A 21,591-nucleotide genomic window follows, 5' to 3' on the forward strand; every position below is an offset into this window, starting at 1 on the left:
CTCTTTTCCCTCACTCATTCGCGTGCTAAATAGGAGCACTGATCAGTGGGGGACCTGGAGGTATCATGCGACTTCTGGGGAGTTGGCACATGCGCCTTGGGCAGCTGAATTGATTGAGGAATCCGGGAAGTCTCACAGGAGGAGGCTTTTACTTGTTGAATTCAGAAGGATATTTTCCCGGGTTTTCCTTCAATTGTGGGAAAAATCTCAACGCAGTCCCCTCTGGGGAGGTATTTTGATCAGATTTTTTGGGTTTTGGAAAAAGTTCTTTGGTTAGTTCAGAGGGAATTGTGAGTATTTGATGAAGGTGGAAAGGATGAATGAAGTTGTGAAGTGCGTGGTGTGAAGTACCATAAATTTTCCCACTGACTATGCGTGGTGTATCTCTGTGGGAAATCCTCAATCGCCCCAGAATCAGCCATGGTTTTCCCCAAGACTTCTCCAGTATCCGTCGAACCGTTCGCTCAAAACGGTCGATAACGCGCTTTTCGGGCTGATAGTTCTGTGCAATGTCGTGTCTCTCAATCTTTCTGTGATGCAAATTTTGGCTTTTCTGCAGCCATAGACATCCAGGTCACACGCTAATCCCACTCACGATCACACATAGTGTCCCAGAGTCACGCAAAATCACCTCAAAATCACTCCTAAAACCACAAAATCACGCAATTAAAAACCAACTTCAGCAAACAATCTGCTAAAACTGAGAATTTTGCAAAGTTCTCATGGGAAAAAGCGAGTGATGTGAAAAAAAGCTCGTGAATTGTGTACGCAAAAGCACACAAGACACTTTTTGTAATCACCTCCACCTTATTCTTATTCTGCAAATTTTCGGCAATAAATCGCGAAAACACGAAAAAGAAAAAAAAAACAGATATTTCTCTTCCGAGGAACACGCGTCTTTTTTATCTACAGAATCATCCTCTCTCTCTCAATAAAGTGCAGAAAAATAAAATAAAAGGAGAAAAAAAGCAATTTCCAAACCCATCGAGAAAAATGGTGAAAAAATGTTACGAAAAAGTTGATGGAATTTTTCAGCAAAAGGAATAATTCACCAAGAAATTTGTGGATACATGCGTGATGTAGGAACGCCTCCACAGAGGCCACAAGATTACTTCTGAGACATACACATAGACACAAAAAAAAGTAGCTAGTAATTGATCTCAAAAAGTTCTACTGCACACTGAGAAAATGGTAACGATTTTGTAGTAAAACTATGTGTCAAGAAATTTCTTTTCATTCGTCTTTTGCCTATATCTTTTTCACTTCCTCTTTCTCTCTTACATAAACTTTCTTTTTTATCTTTAACCCCTTTGTGCTAACTGAACTGCGATGAAAAAGCTCTAATAAAAAAATACTTTAAAAGCTCAACAGTTTCTCCAAAAGCACTTTAAAAAAAAATAGTATGGTAAAACTTTCTTGTAGATTAGCTAAAATGGTGAAGAAAAAGCAGTTTTTGAGAAAATTCCATAAATAGCATTACCAAACTCTAATATTGGATTATAAAACTTATTATAAACTAAACTCAAACACTATGATACGAATTATTCAATTTTAAGTATGAAAACCGTGAAAACCAAAGTGATTTTCCAAAACAGCTTCCTGAGGCTCAACAAGCTTTTTAAGTTTAACCGTGCGTAACTCAATATATTTTTTATAGGAAAGTTCTTTACGACATTTTTTTTATAGGAAAAGCTCATAAATTTAATTTATTGCGATTTTTCAAACATGAACATTCATAAAACCAGCTCTATGTCTGAAAACTCTATCAATTATTTTAACGACATAAATATCACGATTTTTTTTAAAGATACCACAAAACTATTTTTATGGGAATATTAAAATAATATTGCTTGACACTCAAACTACTTCGTAAACTAATTGCACATTATGCTCAAATATTTTCTTCTACGCATTATCTATATGCTATAAAATATTTAAATGCATAAAATATTTTAGTCTCATTCTCAAATTGCATAAAATTTCGAATGGTTTTAAGCTATCACAAAAAGCAATTTTATTGCCATCATATTGATAATGTTTCGATGAGAAATTATATTTTTGAAAGCACTTAGAAATAATTGTGAAACAATACTCCAACATTTATAGCTGTGTTTTATAGGAAATTTATAGGAAAGCTCAAAAATTTATTACGTAGTTTCGAACAAGAAGAAAAAATAATTTATAAATACATAAAATTTTCTTTTAAAAATTTTTGCACTTTTTTTTAATATACCACAATATTTATTTTACGAGAACTTGAAATTAATAATGATGGAGACTCAAGGGGTAACTCATATTGAGAAACCCTCGTCAATTGTCCGAGAAACGCTTCGCGAAACCCGAGAAACCCACTTTTTGCATCGCGAAACTCGAGAAACCCACTCTCTGCATCGCGAAACCCAAGAAACCAAAAACCCTTGTCAGAAAAAATGGAAATGAGTTACCCCTTGTAGAGATGGAGACTCAAATTAACTTCACGGTATTGTTCTTGTGAGAAAAGAGCCGTAAAATGCATTTTGAAAGGACTCTAATCTTATTTATTAAGCATTATTTATCTGTTAAAAAATATTTAAACCCATAAAATATTTTAGTTCCATCTCGTTCTCCGTTTGCATAAAACTTTGAATGGTTTCAATCTTTAACCTATCACAAAAAGGGTTTTTATGGCAACTATATTGACAATGTTTCGATGAGAAATTATGTTTTTAATACCATTTACAGGGGCCCATCCAGCTTAATAACAGTGAAGATATTTTTCACTTTTTCGTGTAAAAATTTCGCAGAAATTGCACCGCGACCTAAACACATTTGCTCGTAGTTCTAGTATTATTTCGGCGAACATTATGGAATATGTATTTTTAGATAGTTTTTAATGCACGATTTTGAAATATATCAGACTGATAAGTCAAGTGTCTTTAAGAAAAAACTTGCCAATATTCTTCAGTGCGTCTATGCAAAAACGTATGGAAAAATGAAATGTCGAGAGGCCCCTAACCATTTACGAATAATTGTGGAAAAATACTTCAATATTTAAAGCTATGTTTTATAGGAACTTTATAGGAAAAGCTCACATATTTAAGTTATTACGGATTTTCGAATATAATAACTCTATCAATTATTTTAACCAGAAAAATGTTTCAATTCTTATTAAATATATCGCAATATTTATTTTATGGGAATGTGAAAATAATAATGGTGAAGATTCAAACTAACTTGCACGTCATTCTTCTTGTGAAAAAAATGCTATAAAATGTATCTTGAAGAAACAAATGATTTTAATTTTTTTTCTGTTACGCATTGACTATTAATAAAATATTTAAAACCATATACCATTTTAGTATTTTCTCATTCCCAGATTGCATAAAACTTTGAATGGTTTCAAACCATGACTAATCACAAAAGCGATTCCACTATAATATTTTATGGCAAACATATTGATAATGTTTGTAAGGTTTAAAATTATAAAAGGTTGAAATTTTGTTTCAAAATTATTTCTAAGGGATTTTAAAAAGATAATTCCTGTTTGAAAGAATTTAATTCAATTTTCAATTGAATAAATTTCTTTTCAATTTGCATATTTATTTTATTTCTAAATGTTTTTAAAAATAGATTTTCTTTTTAATTCAAATTACACAATTAAAAATTGAATTGAATTGTATTCAATAGGAAACTATATTTTTAAAAACATTTAGATATAATTGTTCAACAATCGTTCAGCACTTTAAACTTTGTTTTATAGGAACTTTATAGGAAAAGCTGGATATAAAAGCTTAAATGTCAAACGGCGTAAGAAAACATTTTCTTATTCGTCTCTTACTCATTGAAAATAATCACTCTAATTAAATAATTTATAAAAAAGTGGTACACTTTTAGATCCTCGTTATCCGGCTGACGGGAAGACAAAATTTGAATCTGGTCAACGGTTTCTAACGAAGAGCTGAGAGTATCGCTTATTTTTATAGCTCATCTTAAAAATTGATTTATCAATTAGGCTTAGGAACATTGAATATATTTAAGAAAAAGAGTCTGCGCAGTTAAATGAAATTTATAACTTCATTATTAACTGCTTTTTCACGAGAGGATGCTAAAAGTAACTCTAAAGAAAAATTTATGTCCGCTTTGTAGGTTTTCAAAAATAATTTTACTTATACAAAAAGTAGAATTTTAGTGTGAAAGGTTAATAAATAAAGAAATCTTTTTTTATTGGAAGAACCATTAATATTATTTAAGTCATGTATAAAATCCGTGTTTTTTATATTAACCTATGTACGCTTTTTAGTTTATTTTATAAAAGTTCCTATAAAATAGTTCAATGGAAAGGTTGGATTTTAGGTTCAACAAACCTGAAGTTAAATAATCTATTGAACTTGGCTAGATTCTGAATTGTAAAGAAGCCAAAAGAAAAAATCCCATAAAAGCTATAAATCTTGCTATAAAAATACAAGCTGACGTACAAAGTGATACCAGTGAAGTTGCTCAAATGTGAACTCTGAATTATGAACAACGGTTGAGTTTAAAATGTAATATTTGAGGTTATGTGAAGAAAATTCTGCGTAAGGTTTTGGAGAAGCACCATAGAAGTTGAAGAAACACAACTGAACAGTTGTTCTAATTCTGACTTCACATAACCTCAAATGCTACATTTTGAATTTAACCATTATGCCGTTTATATTTTCGAGGGACTGTACTGTACTTGGTTTTCTATAAAGCTTTTGAAAGCTTTTATTAAGAAGCGGAGAAAATTAATTAAAAATCAGGAGGAAACTGTTAAAGATTCAAAAGTGTAACAAAAATCCGTTTTGAAGTTTCAAATTAGAGTCAAAGCTTTTTTATGGGACATTAACTATAAAAGTTTGTTGTAGATAAAATGAAAGCTAGCTCAAAGTACCTAGGACTACTTAGGCCTAATTAATTTTTCTTCCATTTTCTTACTTTAATTAGTGCCCACAAACAAACCCTTGACAACTTGACTTTTTATATGAACATATTTGGAGCTAATTCATAAATTGATCTCGGACTCAGCTTACAGTGCTCAGAAAGGAAATCTATTTAAACAGAAATCTAGTATATTTATCCCTCCACATAGTACTCAATCTTAATACGAGAGAGCTTCTCATTATTGAGATATTTCCTGTAACAGTCGCGAATGCAAAAAAAATACCATATGAATTTTAGTGAAAGTATGATAAAATGGTTTCAATTTTGCAGGCTACTTGTTAGGTGCTTACCTGTAAATATTATTAAAAAAATAGTTTGCTATAAAAAAAAGCTCTACAAAGTGCTATAAACCGTCCTATAAAAGATTGCAGTTGAGCTGTAAAAATATGGCTTCATTTATGGGTTAGGTAATACTTTAATTATTCTGAATGTCCAAACTGAAAGTAAATTCATTTGAAGTTTTACACTAAAGCTGCTATAACTAGTCTTCTGCAGAAGCTCTAAATTTCCCGATAAAGTTTACAGCTAAAATACTTGCTTGGTGTATTTCCAACATCGATTTATAAATACATTTTCTGACAAAAGCTCCACCCGAGACAGGTTTCCCAGAGGTCTATGTCCTGTTCTGCATCCCCACGAGAGATGAAACCCCTCCCCAATGCCATAAAGCACAAAAGAGCAGTGGAAATTTCAAATGGAAATTGAGGTGCAAAATAGAGTGGAAAAATCTCAAAGGCAAATATATAAAGAGAGAAAATTCTGGCGAAAAAAGCTCACGCGACAGAAGCCATGCAAATTAAATGGCAGGAAACGCGATTAGGGTTGTTTGTGTGCCTAAGAATGGGCATAAAAAATGCTTTTTTATGCCCTGGAGAATGTATGCGTGCCAACATAGAAAACAATTCATTAAAATTACCCCATTGAAACATTTTCTGCCCATAATGTGGGAAAATTCACCCTTAACCGCCAAGTTCCATCCCTCCCTTTTGTCTTTTTGGTCCTTTTCGCGGTTTTCATCTTTTTCTTCCATCTCAAGAACTCATCCCCCTAAAACGTGCCACGTGAATTGAGATGAAAATTCACCTGAGCTCTTATTTTCCTCTCTGTTTTCATATTATGGAAATTGGACCAAGAATTTTCTTCTATATAATCTTCAATACATTGCCCATATTTATTTGATTCCCCCGCTCATTTCTTTCTTAGGATAAAATTTTGCTTCATGTCAGAAAATTTTCAGTTGAAAAGCAGTTGGAAAAATTTCATATTGATTGACACGCGTGTTTTTCTTCATGCCATCCCCTGCTTCCATATCATCCCATCGATATTTCCACGTTATTGTTTCATTATGTGCTTCAACCTTTCTGTTGAGTGGTTCTCTGATAAAATTTTCCTCCCCCAACCAAGGGGTTACCATCCTTCCGCCTTCAAAGAATAACCTGAAAAATTTTTCATCCACTCCCCCCAAAAACATACTTGAGAAAATATCTCAAAGATTTATGGGATAAAATCCCTGGGTAAAGGTGCGAGAGAAAGTGAAGAAAAATGGAGGAAAATTCGTAATTTTCATTGTCAAATGCCAATGCCTATACAAGTGGAAGATTCTCTGCACACGCAAATACAATCAAAATAAATTGAGGGAAATTTGTGGACATATTTCACGAATTACTGCACAATTTTATCACAAATTCTTAGGAAAAGTACACCAAGGGGTTAATATCTTTGCTAATAAGCTTTAGAATTTAATGCAAATGCGTTGTGCTATAAAGATATTTTATGGTACGTCCATAATAATTATCCTGTTGAGATGGTAAGCAGAATTAGGAGACAAAGTAGCCCAAGAAGCAAAATAACTGACTTAAAATCCCGAAAGACAAGATCCCAAACGTAAAAATCCCAAAACCCAAAATCCCGAATTCTTAAAAGTGTCATAACTCCTCCCATGATTTCACCCTCGCTAATTGGAGACACATGAAAATTTTCTGTGTCTTAGGAAATTATTCTACACATTATCCTCCATATAATTTCATTCCTTTCAGAATTTTGGCTCTTTCGGGATTTTGGCTTTCGGGATTTTGGCGGTCTCCGCCTTATAGAACCAAGACTTTGACAACTCTAATGGACCTTTAGAAAGCTCATAATAAGAACTTTGTGTTGAAGGTCCACTAGAAGCTCCTGAGCCCTTTAACTTTGCATAACTTTACTTTTAGTAGTCAATGAAGAGGATGTTACCTAAAGATGATAAATTCAGAAAAGATTAATACCATCCACCAAGCAGATAGCGAACCAACTTGTTTCAGATTCACCTAAGAATAGAAAAGGATGATAGAGTTCTCTCTCAGATAATTCAACCTTTAAGCAAACAATTGAAATTGTACCTGAAAGTACACCTAGAATTATATCCGGTAAAAATGAGAAAATCAGAGAAAATTCACTTTTTCTTGGAGCACATTTTTATTAACTTGTTCACGTTTCACAGAGAAAATTAACAGTAAAAAACAGCCATATTGAAAATCCTCAAGATGGACGATTTCCCGGCAATACTTTTATCGATACTCGATTAATCGAGATCAGTTTGAAATAAGAAAAAATTTAACGGATTTAAACCAATCTTGTACAGTACAGTCACAACGACAGATCTAAGAGCGCTATAAGCAGATTGTGGGAACTTTAGTTCTATAACGCCTTATTTACGGAATCTACACACTAGAAGCAATTTTCGCAAAAAATACTCTTTTAAATTTTTTTTTGGTGTTTCTGCCTACAACTGTCATGATATAAAGATGCTATAAAACGCCTTATAAAAAACAACATCCTATAGTTACAAACAAACACTGACATGAAAGATTAAAAATGCTCTTTATTTGTGAGATTTTACAGTGAATGAAATTTTGGAAATCTAATTGCGAAATTATAGCAAATTGCAGGGAAATTATAGCAAATACAGTGTAAACAAAGTTACGCAATAAATTGGTAACAATTCTAACCAAATTACTCAGGAATTGAATGAAAACAATGTATATCACGGTAACTATAAATACTTTAAAAAAAAGTGCTATAATATAGGTATCTATTGACGAAAACCCCTACTTGAAAACGATAGCTCTTTTTATTAAATATTGAAATATGACAAATTTTACTAGATATTTAAAAATTGAACTAGAACAATCAATTTCAGTAGACAATATTTACAACTGATGCATCATAATACTTTGGCCATAATACTCAAAATAAGATGCTATAATACGCTCAATGATAATAAACATTTCGTAAATCTGAGAATTTCTAGTCCAAGGATTTGCGATCCATTTTATAACAGAATTCGGGATCAGTAGCATATATTGCTACAAAATTGGGGACTCATTGGCTCAGTTGGTAAGAGTGCTGGGCTCTTTGGCGCAGAGTCCCTGATTCGATCAAGTGAGATCGAATCGCGCCCGGTGCAAGCTTGGAAAAATGAGTGTCTGGATGGAGACAGCTTTGAATGTGGTAGTACCAGTAAAAACACACAGCAATAATAATCGTCATGAAGCACCGCCAGATAGTCTATTCTTTGTGCAGCCATCTCTGCCGTTCATTAGCTCCCAACCGGTTGAGCTCTTCTTCAGTTGCTCTGAATAATTTCATTGAGCATCTACGGTCCTGCTCGGGCGGAGTGTTGATCAGCCGCCCAACCCCACCATAGGACTTGTCGATTATTCATCGCTTCACTCACAGCGATACATTTGTAATTCATGCACATCTAATGCGTTACTTTGTATAGAGGACTATCAGTCCTATTAATAAAATAAAGATTATAAATAAATAAAGATTATTATTATTAAAATTGACAAAATAACAATATTTAATGCTAGTAAAATTCCTGCCCTGGTAACCTAAAGGAGATTTGAACCTGAAACACTTGCATAATAGAACGAGTACTCTATCACTTGACCGTTTGAGTGTCCAAAAAGAGAAGCTATAAAATGCTTGGTGGTGATAAAGCTTTAGATTAGATTACAGCGGGGAATTTCCTTGCAGAACCGCTACACTCAGGCCTCCTCTTAGGTCCATTATGCATCCCCAATTAAATTAACCCCTGTTAAGGGCAAGATGGTCCAAGCCAACCCGTTTTTCAGAAAAACTCCATTAAACAGGATGGCTTTAATCTTGTGCTTTTATTTATCTTAACCATTATTCTTACAGATAAAGCTCTCCACGGTTAAGCTAATAAGATTATAGCAAGTTTTCCTATAAAACATGTAATATTTTAACTAACATCATTTACATGCAAAGAAGAACTAAACTCATTGAAAAACATTTGTCGGATTGAGAAATAACTTATTTAAGATCCCATAAAATTTACTAAGTCACTTGTCACTTAATTCCTTGATAGTATCAATTACCGTTCTCTCAAATTTCCTTCATGTTCGACATCTTTCTTCAAAGCGATTTTCTTAAAGTAATAAAGGGTTTTATTGTAAAGTATTATAACGAATTTCTATTTAACTTAACGATGAATTTTGAAAAGAAAGATTTTAATAGTGAAGCTATTAAAATTATAGCAAGTTTTCCTATAATATACATTACATTTTAACTCATTCATAGAAAGTTTCCATCAATTAATTAATAACGAAACTTATTATAGAGCATTTTCTAGCTTCAGCAATAACTCTTTTCGGTTCCCATAAAATATTCAAAGTCGATTATTACTTAACACTTTGATAGTATCAGCTTATACTCTCTAAAATTTCCTCCGGGTTCGTCATCTTTTTTAAAGTAATAAAATGTTTTTCTTTTGAGGTATTAGTATTATAGCGAACCCTTCTGTTTAACTTTACCATTTATCTGAAGGAGACAGATCTTTATAGTAAAACTATTGATATTATAGCAAGTTTTCCTATAAAATATATTGCATTTTAATTTCCAGCGATCACACTCAAAGAAAATTGTCATCAATTTATTAACAACTGAACCTATTCTATAGCATTTTCTAGCTTCAGCAATTACTTGTTTAGGATCCCATAAAATACACGAAGTCGATTATTACTTAACCCTTTGATAGTATCAGGTTCTACTCAACAATCTCTTAAAGTAATAAAGTATTTTTATTGTAAAGTATTATGACGAATGTATATTTAACTTAACGATGAATCTTAGAGAGAAAGATCTTTATAGTAAAACTATTTAGATTATAGCAAGTTTTCCTATAAAACATATTATATTTTAATTTATAGAATTTAAACATATGTATAAAAAGTTGTCATGAATTTAAGAACTTACGCAATGCAGTATATATTTTCCAGCTTCAGCAACAACTCAATTAGGTTGCCATAAAATGTGTGAAATCGCTTAGAGCTTAACCCCTTGATAGCATCAGCTCTGCTCTCTCAAATTTCCTCCATGTTCGTCATCTTTTCACCCCCCGAATATGCTGAGTGATTTTCTGGGGGTGTTGGTGAAAAGCATGGCAGGCATTGTTGATTGTGATAAGAAGTGAAAGATGTTCACATTGTCCCCTCAACCTCTTCACATTTTCGAGGCTCTCTCATCGTCTCCAGGCACACAAAATACACACAATCTATTTTCGATATATAACAAATGAGGTGGATTTCAGGATTAAGAACAGCCCAGAAGCATCGATTAATGGGTTTATTTTCAACCCTCTCAATCTCATGTTTGCACAAGGGTAACATAGCCAACGATTTCATTTCCAAAGGTGTTATTATTAGCAACAAACATTTGAGCCAAAGTGACGATTTTTTCTCGTTAACACAAACCCATAAAACTTGGGAAATAATCCTGTATATAGTAAAAGTTTAATAAAAAATAAATTCTCTAGAGCTTAACTAATTTAATATGGTGCACTGAAATCCCATGTTTTAAAATAAATTCCACAAATTTCTGTGTGTGTTCATTAAACTAAATGAAAATTATGTCTCTTAAAATTTTATAGCAAACCCACCCTCATAAAAAAACATGTATTTATAGAGGATTTCGACATTTAAGCGCGCATTTTTTGGAGAACCAAAAAAGGGTTAAACATTAACTTTTATTGCACGTACCAGTACTCTTTGTTATGCTCAACTTTCTTTCAATTTTTTTTTAAAGGTTTGTTGAACTCAATTCATTGGCAATTTTCCAGTTAAAAAAAACGAATGTGGAAAAACTAGTTAAAATATCTACTCTTAACGTCTAATCCGTCTAATTGAGTTTTCGTGTGAGTTGAATTGTAATTGGATTATTATAAGAAAATCGATGAACTTTTCAAATCGAACTGTTGAAGAAAATTGCAATAATATTTCTCTTGCATTAAACTCCATTCAATTATTTGACAAAGAAATTATTTCTGTCTGTGAATGAGATAGAGTTAAATTAATTGAACTAATTATAAACTATCTCAATTTCCGATACTCTGAATATCATGGCTAAATTAGTGGATTGTAGCGGGAATAGTTTCAAATATCATTACGAATTCAGAAATTCGCAATTATGATTCACAATTTAATAACCAACATAACCTAAAAAAATATTTTAATATTTTTCTAACCTCAACTTTGCTTTGTAATACATAACCCTAGTTTCTCTTATGCATAGCTAAGAAGTAAGTTAACTATGTGAGGTTATGCTCAATATAATTCATGAAAAGGTATTCAAAATTAAAATGAAAAACATCGTGAAAAGGGCAGATTTAATGTTTTGTTTTGTCTCCCACGTGCCTAAATTATTCATAATATTGTTGACAATCATTTTCTTCAGGTTATGTTTAGCATAACCTCACATTTATAGCTTCTTAACTGAATAAAAATCTCTGTTAAAAAATAAATATCTTAAAATTTGTTTATACGAAGAGAATAAGATACTACAAATGTTTTAAGTTATTACTAAAATTAAAAATATATATTACTTACAATTCTAAATTTTCGTCAAGCCTAACCTAAAATCAGGGAGCTTTTACATTTTATTAAATATCGAGATGCATTTTTTTATACCTCTTAATTTCCAATTAAAAAAAATTACTGTTGGAATAAAAGGTTTACTTTTAACTACAAAAAGTGTCCATCAATTTTTAATTTTAAGGTTAGAATACTTCATAATCTTTTAAATCAAAAAGATATATTTTATCACATTTCAAAAATGAAGTTTTTTTTAAAACCTTTTTTGTCTCTAACGTGCCTCAATTGATTGATAAGGATAGTGACAATTTTTTTCATGTTTGTTCAATATAACCTCACATTTCTAACCTCTTTACGAAAAAGATAAACAGCTTAAATATAATTTGTTTATACGAGGAGAATGACATTCTGCTAATGTTGTCAGGTATTACGAAAATTTGAAAAAAACGGTAATGTTACTTTACAATTGTAAATTTTCGTCAACCCTAACCTAAAAACCAGATATTTTACGCAATAAATTATATACTAATACCGATTAAGTAGCGAGTTTTTGCAATCTATTTCTAATTCTCCACGATTGCTCACTAAAAAAATACTATCGGAAAGAAATATTTACTTTTATTTTCAAAAGAAAATGTCTATTAACTTTTGAGGTTAGAATTTTTCTCATTCCTTAAGCGAAGATGGTTTATTCTATCATATTTTATTCTAAAAGTTATATGATTTTTTGTATCTCATTTGCAGGAATTTGATTAAAAATTAGTAACAATATTCTAAATTCAATAACATAACCTCACTTTTTAAGATAACCTTGAACTATAAACTTTTGAGCACTTGTCAACTTCGTAATTTTCATCATAAAAATCCAAAAGATTTATGAAACATTAAAGTTTTCAGACGTATAATTGAATTAAGCACAGTAGCAAAGCTTTCACATAAAGATTGAAAAAACATTCTTAAATTCAATTATTTCGCAAGAACTGAATTCAAAGTTTCAGTTTATTCATGAAAGCAAATCAATATGAATGCGAAAAAAAATGTTGAAAATATAATTATTTTTCGCATCTCCCCTCTAAATCCCAGACAAAATTGAATTTCCTCCAAAATCATGCCAAATTGAATATTCTTCAGGAAAAACATCTATTTGACATATTCCCTTCAGTTCCTCACCAGAATTCTCTGGGATTTCTCGTGAGGATTACAAAATGTTTTCCAGGGTGATTTTCCTCACTTTGCAGAGGTATTATAGACAAAAAAAATGTGCCACATGCTTTGTTCAAAATGAGCTTTAAAGCTCTCTGGAGGTATTTTTCGTCATTCTTTTTTTTACACAATAAAATAAAAGTTTTCCAACTTTATCACTCAATAACTTCCTGTTTCAAACTTGTACAACAGAAAATTCTGGGATTCTCTTCGAAAAGTTCTATAAATTTGCAAAATGCGCTCTAAATTTAATTTCATTTACAAGAAGGATGAAAAGAAGGGACAAATGAGATTTTTTTTAATATCCTTCTTCCTTGAATTTATTTATACATTTTCTTGAAAATGGATTCTAATTGTCAGGAAATTCCATGGAAAATTCATTAAATTCACCAAGTGTAATTTTTCAAGATAAATTTAGCTTTTTTCATTCCCTTTCTCACAATAAACCTTTAATTAAAATTTGAAGTTACTTCAAAAGGAAAGACGAGAATGTAATAATGCTATTCCAATCGATAATTCATTGGATCCTGTCTAGTCTCGGTGATAACAGAAATAATAGAGGAATATTGAGAAAATTATTGAACCATATTTTAATACTACTACCATGTCATCCTTTGATATTGAAGCTAAGAAAATTCTCATGAATGTTTAAGGAAAATTATCCTAAACTCTATCAATCTTATTCTCATTTAGTGGAATTTAATATGCGTATTACAGCTAACAAATGATCATTTTCTTTTCCCTTTATATTTTCTCTCGTATTTTCTCACTTTTCAAATGGTTTTCTTGCACTCGAGTAAAATAATAACTTTTATAAATATACAAAGGAATATTTAAAGAGCTTCAATTTACTAAAGAATTCTTTCTTAACCGAAAAAAATCACGAAATTGAAAGAAATGCATCATGAAAAACTTTCAAAGTACGCCACTGTCGTCTGTAATGAATTTTATAAATTTGAGGTTATATTGTACTTAACCTATAAAAACTTTTTTTTAACCCATTCAGTTAATGTACTATAGAAATACTTAAGATAGAATAATGTTGGAATTCATTCCTTACAGATTAATAGATTATTCTTTTGAAAAGATTTTTTTTTATCTACTATGGGGGCGCTGGGAACCACTGTCAAACACACGTCTTAACGGTCACTGAATTTAAATTCTTCCCATTAATTCAATACAAACTCGGTTGATTTGGATCTGAGGTGGGCAAGAACCGTTTGAAACCTAACAAACGTCAAATGAAACTTGTACGTCAATGGTCAAAACGCTCCCCATAGCAAAATTCCGCGGAAATTCCAGTAGAAAACTAGCGTCCAAATTGCAAAAATCCGCGTAATTTGTCTCAAAAATTCTACTAAGTTTTCCATGGAATTTAGAGCCGGAAATTCCATTGGAATCATATCTCTCCATGGAATTTCAAATACGATCCACTGGAATTCGAACGTTGAAGTCCGCGGTGTAAAAATCCAGCATAAATCCTTCAAATTTTCCTTGGAACCTATTATGGAAAAATTCCGTGGATTTTTTCAAGGAAAAGTACTGGAAAATTCCGAGGAATTTTTCGCTTGTTATTCCCATTTCACTTTCTTTTGCTATGGGGCTCAACCTATTTTGACGTTTATTCGGTTTCAAAAACGGTTCTTGCACACCCCTGATTTATATAAAGTGTCTATCGAAGTAGAATTGGCAACCATAATTCAAATCAGAAAGCAGGACGAAGGCTAATTTTAACAAATTCGACAAGATGTCAAATTTTCCTTCCGCCATTTTGAGCGAAAACTTTGCATGCCCTTTCATGAAGCGAGAAAAAAGGAGTGCGAGCAAAAATACTAATTTCTTAAAAATCGCCCATGGAATAATACAAAAACACGAAATTTAGGTCGACACTGTTTGAAGATATCACTTCACTATTCTTTACTTATAACATGGCGTCGCAGAATTCTTTATTTTATATAAACACTGTGAAATTACCAAGAATAACTCTATTGAATTTTGCAAACTTCAGTGAAATTTATTCCATCTTTTCAGACACAGCTGTCTGGAAAGTCTGGAATGTAGAAAAAACTCTACAGAAAATCGGCAAAATATCTATAGAAATCCGTCAGAGTGTGCACCAGGATTCGTCAGAAAATCTACAAAAATTTCTGACGAATTTTGTCCGAAGCCCAAATAAAATTCGTAGGAATATCTACAGATTTCTCGGCAGATTTTCGGCAGAGGTGTAGATATTTTCTGCAGAAATCTAAAAGATATCTGACGAAATTATTTGACGGGGTTTAATCTGTTTTTGAGGTTATGTTTGATACAGCTTAGACTTCTAAACTTGACAAAATAAACCAAATTTATTTTTTGTTTAATATTAACATATTCTTAAACTGAAAATGATAGATATTTAAAGTATCATTTATTATTTAGACAGAAAAAGTTTTTTTTTGTAAAATGAGGTTAAGTTGGATATAACCTAAAAAAAATTCCAGAGAAAATTTGTATGCAAAATAGTATAACTTATTGGGAAGCATTTAATTATATTTTAAAATTAATTTCCATAATTTAATAAATTCTTCTTACTTCATTATAATTTTTCAAACGAACGGTATAATTGTAAATTAACCTCAAAATTAGATTAGAAGTAGATGAAAAGTTTTAAAAAAGGGTTAGTAGTATTTATGAGAGAGAAAACTTTTTCTTATTGTAATGGAAAAATTTCCAAGTGCAAAAAGTAATTTTCTGGAGCCAATTAAGCAAAATGAGCAAAAGAGTGAAAAAATATCTAGAGCAAACTTTCCATATAAAATATTTTTCCTATTTAAATTGAAATTGCATTAATTTTCTAAATGACTTTTAAATTTTCATCCACAATGGGCGTGAATATTTCAAACTGAGAGTATTTTCTCCAAGAACAAGAAGAAAAAAAATGATGCAAAAAAGCTCTTCTGAAAAGCTCTCAGCTCGTGTTGTGTTCTCTATCTTTTTTTTTAGGGGAAACAAGGGGAGGATGAGATGGGAAATTTATGAAATTACCTAATGGGGGAGAACTTTTCTAAATTTACTTGACAATTTCACACTTACCCTGATTTATATTTCCTTGGAAAAAAATTCACCGCGACTTCTTTGGAAGTACTTTCATCTCCTCGCAAAAGTGCTTTCGAAAGAAGAAGAAAAAAAAACAACAAAACATTAAGATTTTAATGTTTTCCACAATTCACATAATTTTTCGACTGAATATGAAGCTGAAATTTTGGCATGGAGGAAAAAGAGATTGACACAAGTATGATGAGGGAATTTCTTTCACTTTCTCCATTTGACTGCCACCCCCCACAAACTTTTCCGACCCACAATTGAGGCAGAGAGATGAAGAGGAAAAAAAAGCTCCCAGGGAAAACACAAGAGATGGATGATGGGGTGGAAATCAGTGTGAAAAAAACACAAACACTTCATCTTGTAGCACGAATATTTTACCCCAACATTAAATAGACAAGTAAGGACGTGAGGGAATGTCTAACATCGTGCTAGAATGTTTTCTAGGTCAAGAGGAATCTTCAGAATTTTAATTGTGCAACACAACCACATTCGAAAATTTATCCCTTTGTGCAATTAGAACATTTTCACATTCAACACCAAAATTCTTTACAACACTCAATTCAATTTTCTCCATATTTTCCCCCTCTCTTGACTGCCTCTCTCTAGTTTCCACTTCAATTTACTTGCAAGAGAAAATGTACTTGCTAAAACTGTTACACTTTGCCCTTTGATATTTGGAAAAAGCCAGAGGGTATTAATTCATTCATATTGATTAAAATTTGCAAGAGTCAGGAGCAAAACGACTAAAATAAAAACGTGATATTGAGTATCTTCTCTTATATTTGGGATTTTTAGGTTATGTTACGTCTAACCTTATCTAACCTAAAAAAAAAATCAACACCAATTTGGTAAAATCTCTTTATACAGTAGACTCTCTCTCAATCGGGAATATGGGGCAAAATGTCATCCGGTTTAGCGATAGAATTGAGCCTCAAAACCTTTGTAAATTCCGCAAAAAGCGCTCAATTATAAAGAATCACGATAAAATAGGAAGAACTGCAGCGAATTTGATCGAATTAGTTTTAAAACTTTAAACTTTAAAATTAAACGTGAAAATTGGCAACAAAATTTGTCGCCCGATTGAGAAAGAGCCGATTGAGCGAGATTCTACTGTACCGACAGAGAAATTCTGGATTAACCTAAAATAAAAAAAAAACTACCTAAAAATTATGAAAAATGTGTATTTCACGAAATTCTAACCTCAAAACCTTATCAGGTTCATGCCCATTTTAAATGTTTCTGAAGCAATTGTTATATTTTATAAAAAAAGGTAAATTATTTCCGAAAATTGCAAATTAAATTCAACTTGCTCTTATGATATAATCTTTGTTTTACAGGCCAAATCATACATAACCTCAGACTTTAATCACAGAATAAAAATTCTGTCTAACGTTTGAAGATTATATTTTGATAATTTGAGAGAATCAACCATTTTAAATCTAATGTTCATTCACTTCAGAACCATTACAAACTCAAATGTTTAAGGAATTATAACCTACAATAAATTTTCTTACCTTAGTGCAATTTCAAATGTCAAGAACGTTTGAAACCGTTAGAAAATCATACAAGTTTTTGTTTTAAAATGCCTGAATTAGGATAGTTCAGTCCTTTTTGATATTTTATATGATGTAAATATTTGAGGTTATGCTCAACAAAACCATAATTTCTATAGAAATCTCTTTACAAAAAATATACAGTACACTCTCTCTCTATGGGGTATTTGAAACAAAATGTCACTCGAAATATCAAGAATTCGAGAGTGAAACTTTTTGAAATACAACGATTTTTATACCATTTACATAACCTATAATAAGTTTATAATAAATGGAAATTCCACTAAAAAGCCTTAGTAATAAAGAAAATCGGGGCATTCAATGAGTCATGTGGTAGAGTACTCGCTCTATGATGCAACTGTTCCAGGTTCAAATCCCCTTTAGGTCACCAGGGGGTAAGTTTGTGAGAACGTGAGAAGTGCTAAAAATGAGAAAATACCTAAAATTATCATTTAAATTTGATTGTCCATGCCCATTTTTGTGAAATTTCTCACGATATTTTCGTGAAAGTAACCCAATTGAAAAAGAACTGATTGAGTGAGAGTCCACTGTACAGTCAAGTACTTCAAATGTAAACAATATTTTCAAAAGCGTATAATTATTTTTTGTTAAATAAATGCAATTTATCGGGAAAATCCCGGACTTTTTCAAAACTCGGTTTTTACATATTTCAGTAATCCCAAATTTCAAGATCCCGGGATTCCGAAAATATAGATTTTTGGGAACCTTGTTTTTGCGATCCCGATACTAAGAATCATGTGATCATCTGCATATTATTGAGGAAGCACCAGAGAATTCAATTCTCCTAATTCAGATTCATCTTAGAAATTATCTCAATATAACCTCAAATTCCACATTTTGAAAGTCAACTGTCGTTCATATTTGAAGAGCTTCACTGTAATCAACAAGATTTTTTTATTTATTTATTTATTTTTGAGAACAACAATAGAGAATTTTTGAAAAGCTCCATGAAGAAGTAAAACACTGAAATTTTTGAAGTTAGAATGAAAAACTCTCCGGAATGAGAAGAAAATATTATGAATTTAAAAAAATTTGAATAATTTTTTAAATATGACCTATTTTCTCTAAAATGAACCAATTTATTTGGGATAATAATTGGTTATGTGCAGAGAATTCCGAAGTGTTTCCATTATATGTTCAAATAAGTCTTTTTAGGTTATGTATAGTATAACCTCACATTGCCAAATTACTCCTTAGTAAAGGATCAGATCATCATAAACTCTACCATACAGTTAGAGTGAAAGATCAGAAATTAGAGATTCATAACAAAAATTTCATTTACCTGATCTTTACTGAAAAATTATACGAGTTGAATATTCTCAAGGATCAGTATAAGTCTCCTTGAGCTTTTAAATCAATTATAGTTTAAAATCTGTGCAGTTCTCCATAATTTGTAATGACACGCACTACCCGGCACCTTAGAAGTATTTCAAAAATCATAATTCCAGACACTTTTTGCACTTTTTTCATTTTCACTTCAAATGTTTTCATTTTGCTAAACGATTGCAGTCAAGTTCCTCAAATTCAAATATAAACATTTGAGGAGTATAAATAACAATCCTCAAGCCTGTACAACATTTTAAAAAACAAAACGGAATTCATGTTAAACACACTTACTTTAAATCAAGAAGGATTAAAACACCAGAGAAAAATTGCAATATTTCAAAGTACATACAAAACTTTCTTCACATAACCTCAAATTTTTCATTTGAGGTGTTTAAGGTTGTGTTCTCATTGCTCAGATTTGAGGAACTTTACTGTACGTATATATACTAAATTTTCTTATCAACTACAAATTTACCCGGATTAACTTTTAATCCTAAACGTTTTGGAATAAAAGAAAATTCTTACTGTAGTATAACTTTATCCTCAAGCGAAGCTGTTGGCTAACTTATTGCTTTTATTTAACTTAGAAAATTATATATATTGCATGTAGCAATATTTTTAATATTTATGTAAGCTATAAAGCCCTAAATGATGAATTAAAGAGTATATAATTAAAATTTATGTCATTGAGAAATCATTTTTAATGAATATTAAACAAAATTTAGAAAATTTTACAATTTTTCTTTAATTATCTCTGTGTATTTATTTTTTTAATATCTTACTACAAAACTAAAAGATCATTAAGGAAATAAAAAAAATCACCAGAATTATCAATTATAGCTAGTCTTCAATCTTGGTAATTTTAATTAAATATTTAACAAACAATAGGGTAAGTGTGCCTAATTCCGGCCAGCTTGCAATTTCGGCCACCTTTTTTGTTCCTCGAATTTCTATGAACTTTTAGATTTTACGTACTCTAGAGATTATACAATGCAAAAGAATATCAAAAAATGTAGCTACGACAAACGAGATGACGTGAAAAAGACATTGGAAGAATTCCCGAAGGGCAAGGAACTATGAGAATGAAGGTGGCCGAAATAGGGTACCAAAGCTATGTCTACATTTTTATTCATTTTAAAATGTATTACGAATGATTTTAGAGTAAATAAAGACGGTAAACTCTTTACAAGGTTCCAAGCAACACTCTTTCAGAAGAAAGAATAAAAAAAATCACTTTGTATTTAAAATATTACATTTCAAACTTGAGACTTTGACGCTTGCATGCAACTATGCCGAAATTTGGTACACTTACCCTATATTTCTTCCTTTGAAGTGGCTTTGTCTCTTCGAAATCAATCACGATTTTTTTTGGAACCTATTAGGTTCTCAAAAAGCAACAAAATTGTACGCTATTTTGGATTTTATGACCTTCGGGAAATAGGCTAAACCTATAGTCTGAAGACCTCTTAAGAGTATACGAAATCTGCCCTTATTTAACGCAGTAGGGGAAGGTTTTCAGGCTTCGCACAAGCTCTGGCTTCGAATACTTCATATTTTTCCCATATTTCTTTAACGGATACATTAAAGGAAATCTCATTTCAGATATATTAAAGGAATATGGGAAAAATATGAAGTGTTCGAAGACATGAGTTTGTGCGAAGCTTAAAAGCCATTCTCTACTAATTTTTATCTCTCTGTGTTCCAGATAAATCGGAATTCCATTTATATTGATAAATTTTAATTAAGAAGGTTCCCATTTGGATCAGGTTCTGAATTAGATTGTCCTACCTTAGTATCTTCAGGAGATCGAATTTTTGAATTTTTAAGTGTAATCTTCAATCCGGATTAGATTTTCTCAAAATATTCATTAGATTCCTACAGTTGAGCACCCCTTGGTAAACGACTCTAAAACCGTTTCTCTGCCCTCTAACAAGAGCACTGCACAAGAGACTAGAGCTAAAAAAAATATCGATATTATAATTATAGATTTTTTTCTATAGCACAATATATCCTGCAGAAAGGATTAATTGCAATGTCTGAGGCTACAAAAGAGCAACAGTGACACTCAATTCAATAATAATCTCCATTTGACATGCAATAGATTTATGTACAAGCTTTTCCCTTCACCACGGAAAACACTAATAAAATCGGTAGAACGTAACCTTCCGTCCCAGCAGCAGGAAAAAAAACGTCCATTTGATATTGATTTCGAATGGAAGAGTAATGTTTTGGAAGAAAAATCACCCACCCATAAATTTGCTTTAAAAAAAAAAAGAACATGCTTCTCTAAACCACATTTTGGGCTATTTTTTTGTATTAGCAATATCTTTTGCAATATATTGCTTCTGCCACAAGACCACCTTCTCCTTTTTTTTTGAGTTTGGGGAAAATATCTTGGAAATAAATTCAATTTTGGAGGATAACCAGGAATGATTTAATGCACGAAAATTAAGCTACAAAGTTTGTCTCTTCTCAAGCAATATTTTATATCTTCATTTTTCCTCTTTAACTGAATCTAAGCCAAAAAAAAATCTCTTCTTTCTTGCACCATCCACAAACTATGTAGAAAACTGATTTAAAAGACGATTTAAAGA

The 21,591-nt window shown here is 31.4% G+C and overlaps 1 protein-coding gene across 1 annotated transcript in view; it reads left to right on the plus strand.

Annotated features, from left to right (window-relative positions):
• The first annotated feature begins 455 nt into the window (after positions 1-455).
• The window catches only part of LOC129806236 (inactive dipeptidyl peptidase 10), a 64,196-nt gene continuing 43,060 nt past the window's right edge, over positions 456-21,591 (plus strand). Inside the window, exon 1 of the mRNA XM_055854671.1 lies at positions 456-1,191. Within this exon, the coding sequence (XP_055710646.1) occupies positions 1,189-1,191 (3 nt within the window). The 5' untranslated portion in view covers positions 456-1,188. The remainder of the gene's footprint in view (positions 1,192-21,591) is intronic.

This window comes from Phlebotomus papatasi, chromosome 3 (genome assembly GCF_024763615.1).
Source record: "Phlebotomus papatasi isolate M1 chromosome 3, Ppap_2.1, whole genome shotgun sequence".
NCBI classification, from domain to species: Eukaryota; Metazoa; Arthropoda; class Insecta; order Diptera; family Psychodidae; genus Phlebotomus; species Phlebotomus papatasi.